The sequence below is a fragment of the Rhipicephalus microplus genome, chromosome 5 (assembly GCF_043290135.1).
Source record: "Rhipicephalus microplus isolate Deutch F79 chromosome 5, USDA_Rmic, whole genome shotgun sequence".
In the NCBI taxonomy this organism is placed as follows: domain Eukaryota; kingdom Metazoa; phylum Arthropoda; class Arachnida; order Ixodida; family Ixodidae; genus Rhipicephalus; species Rhipicephalus microplus.
The window spans coordinates 91,296,168-91,305,752 of record NC_134704.1 but is presented as its reverse complement, the minus strand read 5'-3'; the positions used below and the strand labels follow the sequence as shown (position 1 = coordinate 91,305,752).

The 9,585-nt window shown below is 41.1% G+C and overlaps 1 protein-coding gene across 2 annotated transcripts; it reads left to right on the top strand.

The window, feature by feature from the left end:
- The first annotated feature begins 303 nt into the window (after positions 1-303).
- Positions 304-8,122, top strand: LOC142817854 (uncharacterized). 2 transcript variants are annotated; one of them, XM_075895738.1, is made up of 4 exons: positions 304-425; positions 3,508-4,129; positions 5,707-5,761; positions 7,996-8,122. In XM_075895738.1, exons 1-3 carry the CDS (start codon positions 389-391, stop codon positions 5,720-5,722), a joined length of 675 nt encoding a protein of 224 aa, XP_075751853.1. In that variant the 5' UTR covers positions 304-388; the 3' UTR covers positions 5,723-5,761; positions 7,996-8,122. The 2 variants fall into 2 exon arrangements, with proteins under 2 accessions (XP_075751853.1, XP_075751854.1); XM_075895739.1 differs by lacking the exon at positions 7,996-8,122 and adding an exon at positions 7,444-7,587.
- The last annotated feature ends 1,463 nt before the right edge of the window (positions 8,123-9,585 follow it).

The following is a 9,585-nucleotide window of genomic DNA, read 5'->3' as shown; positions in this document are numbered from 1 at the left end:
AGCTGATTTGTCTCTAGACATGAATTGTATATACATTTTTGCGTTTAAAAGGCAATTCACGTAGCTTTAGCACTTCTGGCTTCCCAATCAACAATATGTGCGGTTATGAAACTTTTTCAACTTGGTATTCTACACACAGAGCACCCATTATTCATTATAAAAAGAAAAAAAAAAGACATGCGAAGTATGTCCCTCTATTTTTTATAGAAACAAGCGTTGCATGGGAGGGGGGCAATGCGAGAAAAGAATTGTTTGAACCTGTGCACTGTAGTGTTATTGTGCTCCTTCGACTCAGTCCACCCGTCGTGATATATATAAGCTGGCACACAGTTGCAAATTTCACTTTTCTGTGGGCCGTCAGAAAGTAGACGCCAAGAAAACCACAGTTATGAAGGCCTTCATTGCAATCACGCTCTTGTCTGCAGGTAAGACACTTCGCTTCTAAGCAGCCTTGTGTTATCATATGCTGCATCAGTTATCGAGCCTATCTAGGAACCTCAATTCTAACGTATGAGACACTTGGTCTGGTTTTATAGCTTCACTGCGCACATTACACAAACAAGCGAAAAGCTCAACATTTTTCAAACATCATAATTCGCATCGTAAACCAAATATTTTGAGTCTCCCTCACTCACTCTATGCCAGTTGTTCCCTCAGAGCGCAAGAACGGTGGAACACAGAACATACCTGTTTGCGTAGGTTGCAAATGTTTTGCTTGCATATATTTACCAGAGCTACAGTTATTGTATAAGCCTTCGTACTGATTTACGCATTAGTAACCTGCACGTACTCGAGTCTTTAGGGTTTTTCCAAATATTTAAGTTGAACTATATGTGTGTTCTTGCACACTAACAAACAGTGTGCTTACAACATCATCCTCTTGGAGGTACCACGAGCTCCTGAACATGAATATTTCATGTATATGAGGACTGTGAGACAAAGCGTCACATGTATTTTTGGTAATAAACAATTCGGAATCGCAAGCACTGAAACAAATTTTTCTTTTAGTGTGTTTGTGTGGGAAGGTCAAACTGAGCCCAATTTGAAAGGAACAGAGAGTCAGGAGCCAAACTTACGTTGTTAGTGAATATACTGCTTCTTTTTGCTGCCGATGAGGATAGCGTTTGTTTTAATATAATTACATTTCCTTTGGTTATAACCTAGCTAGCATTGCGAACGGCATTAGATATTTATAGTTTTTCCAGGAAACAGCCACTGACGATGCCCTTTCAACGAGAGTGTGTTTCTAGATTGGATGGAAGCAGCAAGTTTGGCTTTCCATTTCTAAGTTAATCTTTTATATAATTGAAGCAGCTCATTGATTCAAATACCATGAAGTACATTTACGTGCGAATGTATGCACGTGCATGATGTAACCGAAAAGCATGGATTCAACTTTTAGCTCAAGGCAGCGAAATTTTTGTTGCTTATGGTACACAATGATTCATTAAACTGACGGTAAAAATAGTGAAAAATATACAATAAACGCAAATAGCAGAAAGAAGACAATCAGCTAAACTGAATTTGTCGAGTAATCTGCGCAGTTTTCTGCGTTACCAAGAAATTTGAATTACAAAAATATACACATCAACCAGTGACTGAAAAATCCCACTACTATGGCGCTTCTAATAATTCTTTGGTTTGTACGCCCCTGTACCACACTACTGTTAAGGAGGAGGTTGTGGTGGAAGCCTCCAGCTATTGCTATCACTAGGAGTTCTCAAAATTGAACTAAATAATAATACACGCTCCTCCATATACACAGACGCTTTTGACAAGGCTACTGTTTCTTTATTCCGACAAAAAAGACCATGCAAATTAAATTTAGGCAACATAACTTGCTTTAAAATTATAGTTTCTTTTGTGGTACAGAGTTTCAACGCTGTGAATTTGTGTATAGTCTATCAAATACATATAACCTTTATCAAATTACAATGTTATTTCTCATAAAAAGACACTGCAAGCAGTTAGAAAGAATTAAATATAAAAACAAGAACTCACCACGTATTCCAGCTCGGCGCTTAGCCATGCCGTCATTACAAGTTAGGGATTGAGCGCGGCTACACAACAATCTTTGTAGACTAAAAAACAAGCTAAAGTAAGCAATACCTTTCTTGTCAATTCAGATATTCATAACGCACTTACTAAAGAAGACAAAAATCATCATCGGAAGTTGGCACACATGCAAAAGTTCAACGAAAAATATCTTTGTTCATTTGTTTATTAGTTTAGGACGTCTAAAGGCCATCCGAACTTGCCAGCCAACAGGGCGAACATTGCTCAGCAATAAGCCCTGTTGAGCATTCAATGTCAGAGTTGTTACGTTGTTTATTTCTGCTCCGAACACTTCAGGGTTTGAGTCTGTCCCTGTTGCTGCTGTCAGCCAGGTACCGCAGTACCGACCGATCAGTAACATTGCTTCCGAAACGAGTGGCATGATTACCGTCACAGGCTTTGTCTCATTTACGTGCTTCGCAAGATGTACGCATTGAAGTACCTTCTTGCTTAGCCAAGTGAACTGGAATGACAAAGCGCTATTTATATGTCTATCTACCAACTGACCGTCGGTCAAGCTTACGCAGAACAATGCCAGAGCACGTCTGGTATTCAAATCGGCTAAAAATATGCACATTCAATCATCTCTGTGCTGCAGTGGTCACCATGGCGTTATGCACCGAATGCTGCCGTGTGTTTAACTTACAGGGTAGAAATACTAGGGCAATCAGAAATCACGCCGAAAATAAGCGGGTAGGTTTAATTAAAAAAAACGTTCTCGTTTTTAGCGTGCGCGGATGTGGCTTCGCGTTCATCTGTCTCCGCCGCGTTTTAGCTTCTTGTGCACTCGTAGAGTCGGCATCACGGAAAAGGGGTTTCAATCGCAGAAATAACCTCTGAAGTACTCTTGTACATGAAGAATACGAAAGAATTTTGGCGGTGATCGCTTGGTGTGGCAATGAACTCCGATGCAGAAGTAGTTTGAAGAGGAAAAAAAGAGTAAATTAAGTGCAGTATGTTCCAAGAAATGATTCATACGATGAAGTATTCCGCAAAGTAATGCATTTTCGCGCAGGTTTGTTACAACTGTACTGAAATGGGCAAGCCAAAATAATTAAGTATTCGGACAAGCGATGCATGCCTGAGTGAACTCAAATTCTGGCAACATTGCTAAATATATTTGACAAAACCTGCTGTCATAGTTAAGGCATACAAGAGCATCTCGAAAAAGTAGTGTTCCTCGAAGAACAATAGTCGTAGCATAGTTGAATATAGCTAGATGAATGCTATCTTCTTCAAATAATGTGCTATTACCGAAAAGCTGCAACAAAATGTATATCTTGGCAACATTTATTTATGTTGCACAAAATAACATTCTTTTGTAAAGGTCAAGCCAAATGCCTTGCAATTTTTCACAACAGTGAAGGGGAATGTTTTGAGATTATCTCTCACATTGATTCCAGAAGCCAGAGAGCTCCAAATAGTCATTTTTTAATTTTTCTTAAACTGCAGCGTCTTTGGCTTATGGCGCGGCTGTAAAGGTCGACCTTAGCTCCCCAAGCACCAGCACTGGTCTGGGTTCTGGACTCAGCTTGGGTGGCGGACTTGGTGGAGGATTAGCCAGCGGACTTGGCCGTGACGGTGGACTTGCAAGCGCTGGTGTATTTGGAAGCAGTGTCGGTGGAGCCCGCCCTAGTTTTGGTCTCAGTGGTGCTGGAAGCGCATTTGGCCCGGGAAGTGCTTCATTTGCTCCATCAAGACAGGGTCTTAGTGGAGCTGTACGATCCAGTGGCTCAAGTTCTGTGCGTCAAGGCGCCGCCGGTTTCTATGGACCTGGCTTCACAGGAGGCTACGGCATGTACGGCCCCTTCGGTGGTTACGGCGGTTACTACCCTGCACCTTACGGCTTCGGTGATGAATACGGATTCGCTGGCTTCGGCGACTTCTATGGTTCCTGGCCAAGCCACGGATACTACGGATATGGTCCTGGTTCTTATTATGGCTACCCCGGTTATGGCTACGGCTGGGGTTTTGGCGCCGGTTCCAGCGCGGGTCAGCGTGTCCAGCAACAAGTCCGTCGTGCCGGGGCTGGTAGCTCGAGTGCCGCCAGGAGTGCTTCTGCCTCATCTTCCAGGTGCGAAAGCGACAGTCAGCTGGATTTCTATAATTTATGCAAACTGTAACTTCATTTTGGTTTCATTATGACAATTGTCTGGAGACAGGTGGAAATTCATAGGCCGTGAGTGTTCTACAAAACGAGGGGACAACACTCATGTACTGAAGAAGAACGCTTGCAGCAGCACTATGTAGAGAAGTAGGCTAGTTGTGAGCGTAAAAAGCTTACCCCATTAGATATGCAAAAAAGCGGCGTCAAGATATGCCGGACGTTTTACGCATCATACATAGCAGTCGTGGCCCAGCAATGAGAAATCATGAGCTTCGTTGCATGACATTGTAAATTCTTATTTCGTAACCTTTTAAGTCCGCCCCACTATAGCATTTGATGAAGTAGATGCAAATGATCAGGCAATAGGCATTTGAGAGCGTGCGACACGATCTCGGTGAATGGTCTTGGCAAAAAAAAAAGAAAAGAAGTGACTCGTAGCCGGTGGCGTAAAACGTGCACACGTTTTGCATGCTGCTTACACTGCCAATTAACAATTAACGTGTCAGTAGTTGTAATTGGCTCTTCACTTATAACGTGTATTCGCTGCCATTTATGGACTATCTAATATCTTCTACAGCCTGCAAATCTTTTATGAAAAAAAAAGACATTTTTGAACCAGCGCGAAAAAAAGTGACATGGATACAAAAGAGACACAAGACATAAGTGCTCCGTCCGGCAATTTCAGGCGCTGATTTCGGAAGTGCATGCTCTTCAACTATCGCAACTAGCTTTTTCATCGCGGAATGATAATTAACAATCTTCCTATGATATATCATTACACATAAACTTCAAAGAGAGGCTGTGAATAATAGTTCTACAGCTGAAGATCCATTAAAAATTAGGTATTATTGGAAGCGAATATGATCGACCGTGCATTGCATGATACTTGCACCCTCCCGCATAAAAGGGGACCTTACTTCAGCTACATGAGGTGACGTGCTAAAGTGCTTACGAAAATTCACATTTCCTGCCTAATACTTATGTCGCAATAAAGTCTCAACATGCCATCGTTCATTTTTGAAACGCTATCGAAAAGGTATTCATGCATTAAGAATTTCAGCTTGTGACTACAGTAACCCCATAGTTATCATGACTCTAAATACTGCCGTGTTGATGTCCATTCGAAATTATGGAAATCACATAACGTGGTTTCATTTCTTTTTATGCAAGTATACATATGTATTTGGCGCGAATCGCATTAGGAACGGTAAAAATTGCAAAAAAGTCGGACAGTCTGCATTCACATACTACGGCTTTTTTTTTACACCAATAGTCGGCATAAGTGCGCACCCTTTCTCCTTGGAAAATGTGCCTGCACTCTCCTTTTGAAGGTTCAGTTTCTTGGCTTTTTCGTTTTCTGCCGACATGTTGTGTTTCTTCAACGTTCTGCTTTTCAGCACAACTTATGCACTTGAAACTAAGCGTCGTTTGAGTATAACTAATAATGCAAAACTGTTGCACAGCTTTTTTTATAAAACTTTACTGAATCGTTTCTTGATGTTTACACGTTTTTTTTCGTCTCCTTTTTCGTCCTCATCCACCAGTTCCAGCAGCCAGTAATCAGGGAAGTATATCACAACTTGGGACTTCACACCCAAGGTGAGAAAGCACTACAGGATTCACCTTGTCCAAACTGCTTCGTTGTGTTTTTGAAAGTCAAACATTCCCTGCAAACTACCTACGAAAGCTTAGGATGTACAGTAAAAATTCGACCTAACAAACTCAATTTTACGGATTTCCGGCTATCGAGACAAAACTTTCTCTTCCTTGCCGAGTACTATAATGTTAAATGTTGTTTTCCATTCGAATTAACGAAGGCACATTGGTAAGACACCCCCTTTAAGTAAGCCGTCTCGCAAATATGTTAGCAAAAAAGGAAATTATATATATATATATATATATATATATATATATATATATATATATATATATATATATATATATATATATATATATATATATATATATATATATATATGCGCCATTACATTTAAATGACGACGTGAATAATTTCTTCCTGGAAATGCTCGCACAGGGACACTTCAGTGATTACTTTCGTTATTTCATCATCTAAGTGACAGCTAAACATGGTCATCTCCTTGCAGTGTTCTCAATTGGCCTACTCACACAATCAGTCTCCTTTCTATCCGCATTTACATATTGTTAGCTACTCAGCTTCAGGTGACCACTGTCTCGACTGTGTGACAGGGCTAACAGAGGCTCCATAGCCTAGCTTTTCGCACCGGCTCTTCCCAAGCACATGCCTGTATTGGTAACAAATTATTTATTTATTTATTTATTTAATACATACTGCAGACCACAGTTGTGGTGCTGGCAGGACGAGCACTTGAATAGCACAATAATACAAAAATAGCAAAAGGGACAAAAAATTAAACGGCGGACATTGCATTGTCAATCCAACACACAATTAACAACACTAACAAAAAATGGGGCTATACAGTATCTAATAAGTATGGCTCAGCATTGGAATTCCATTCAGCCACGGTACGCAGGAAAAATGAAAATTTAAAAGTATCGGTATGCGCTTGGTATGGTGTTAGCGATCTAGGGTTATGGTGCCGCGTGTGTTTTGTGGTCAGGGCGGATATATACAGGGAGGGGTCGATAGCCAATTCATGTTTAGTAAGTGAGCAGAGGAAATCGAGACGAAATTTTTGTCTTCTTAACTGAAGCTTGGGAATGCTATTGGCAATCATTAATTCAGAGGGAGAGTCCGTGTGACGAAATTTTGAAAAAATGAACCTGGCAGCTTTACTCTGAATCTTTTCCAATTTATCGATGTTATTTTTAGTATACGGGTCCCATACTACAGCAGCATACTCAAGTTTTGTTCTAACGTATGAATAGTACCAAAGAAGTTTAACACTTGGAGGCGAATTACGAAGTTTGTGTCTCAAGAAACACAGTTTTCGAAAAGCGGAGGAGCAGATGTTTTCTATGTGCAAGTTCCAGGAAAGATTACTAGTGAACGTTACGCCTAAGTATTTGAAGCTGTTGACTTGGTTCACCGCGCATGATCCCAGTGTGTACTGAAATTGGAATGGAGATTTTTTGCGCGTTATGCGGAGGGAAACAGTTTTCTCTGCGTTGACAACCATGCCCCAATCCCTGCACCAACTGTATATATTGTCCAGATTTGTGTTAAGTTCTATTTGATCTTGCATGCTGGAGATTTTACGGAATAAAATACAGTCATCTGCAAACAGCCGGACATGAGTGGTGGGTGTAACTACAGTGACGATATCATTGATGTATACCAGAAAAAGCAACGGCCCCAGAACACTACCTTGAGGCACTCTGGATGTGACAGGAAGACAGCTCGAGGCATGACCATCAATCAAGACATACTGCTCTCTATTCATCAGATAAATAAAATAATAAATAAAATAAAATAAAATACGTGAGGCTGCTTTTGAGTGTTGGTACGTTAAAATTCTATATTTTGAAGTTCTCAAAAGGTCATTTCACAAAGGTAATAACTTCCCAACATCACAAAATCAACCGAGTGGTGTAGTTGCTTTGTTAAATCGACCTTAAACTGCACTCAGCGTGACAAAAATAAGATATTTGGTTCCACTACGAGTGAAAAATTGAAAGCCGCACCACGGGGTTTTTTCACAGGAGCCAGAAGCCCTATGGTTCCAAGAAAAATATATTTGAGGGAAATAATTGCTTTCAATGTAAATTTATTTGTAAAGCAATGTGCCGTTGTTTTTATGATATTGAAGTGACTCTAAGGTTACTTTTTTTATTTAGTGCTCTTTTTTTCCGAGGCAATGATATATTTCATACGTATCTTTCTTGTCTTGCAGTTCCTGCGCTGATTGCACCAGTTTTCTCGAGAATGTGAAACGACTATCAAATGCAGTAAAACGAATTCTGGCATCCTACCGTCAAGATTTGAATCAGAATAAAACAAACTTCAGGGCTGAACCTAAACTTTGGCTGTCTCCAATTCTTTTTTTTATTCAGAAGTGGTACAGGGGCAGGAACCTTCACCTAACGGAATGATTCTCCTGCGACGTTGTGCTTGATGCTATACTTCGTTTTTGATGCAATACTTGCGTTATTGAATCATATAGAAAATTCACATGGCGTTAGTAATAGAACTAGAAGTGATTTCGAGATGGCATTTTTTAGATAATGATATATTCATTTTCTCAACTAAAAAAACACAAATGGCGAAACTCTTCACCTGCAACACTTTGTTGCAAAGTAGACCATGGTCGGTTTTCGTTCTTTTAGCTCTTTCTGCCGAGTTGCCCACCACAAGCATACTTTCCTCTCTTAACGTATGCTTCGAGGGCTTTTCAATAAACATGTTGTGAAATCCATGTGCACTTCTACAGCAAAAGTTCCAGCACTTTTGAGAGCCTTGTTTTAAAAAAAATGTCCAGTAGTTAGCCTATGGGTCATGTGCCTAAGAGATAAAATGACACTCATGTATCACTGTCAATACTGAAACATTATTCGAAAACGGCCTAAGTGTTACAAGCTGCCACTCTAGCGTCGCCAGCGCGAAGTCGGCGACGGGAATGACAGCAGGTTGGTTCGTTCCGTACGCAAGCAGAGACAGTGAAGAGATCAGAGACGTGAGAAAACAGAACAAACTTTAATCTAGTGATATTGCAGCACACGGGATCTAATACAACACTTCAATACAACTAACAAAATACATCGACACTTGATACAAATAAAGAAATATATAACAGAAACAATAAATCAGCTTACAAGAGAGAACTATTACAAACTACACAAACTAACAAGAATAGAACGACGGAGGAGAAAGTTTGAAGATATAAACAGGTGAAGGCATACGTGTGATGACCGGCAGCGTTGTGTCCCCGACGATCGGATGCGAGAAGTCGAAGAGAGTTCTGGCACGACTGTGATGTCGGCGGTGTTACAACGCTGGTGGCTCCGGGAGGCTAGTGTTTGCGGGTGACTTCGAGCAGGTTGAGCTAACTCGAGGCGAAGTCCCGATGCCTACGTTGCAGACGTTAATATCGCGTCACAACTAGACGAACGGCTAAGTTTAGGTGGCCAGCCGATACAGAGCCACACTAAAAACTTCTAGAAGAGATGCTTGTTGATCTGTTTCTACACCATCTTGGTCAGCGACTAGTCTGCCTGGCAGGGCAAACTCCTGCGCTTAAATCCCCCTCGTGTCTCCTCGCTCTCTTACTTGGGGACAAGAGACCTCTACCTGGGCCCAATCATGCGCGTTTAATTGATGGAAAACTCCGCCCCAAAAATATTTTGACCCCACCCCTTTTTAATTGGGAGAGGGCCCTCAGCTAGAGAGAGTGACAACCTGTCGGGTTGTTGTCATACGGCTTGGCCACCAGAGCGTTTCCCACGCTTTTCCCCGTGGGAACGGTCAAACGTTTGGCTCTCAGCCG

Bases quoted from the DNA above. Each gene is read 5' to 3' on its own strand.
- LOC142817854 (XM_075895738.1), top strand. From the start codon at position 389: ATGAAGGCCTTCATTGCAATCACGCTCTTGTCTGCAG. The intron at 426-3,507 runs GTAAGACACTTC...CTTAAACTGCAG, and splicing joins AATCACGCTCTTGTCTGCAG to CGTCTTTGGCTTATGGCGCG.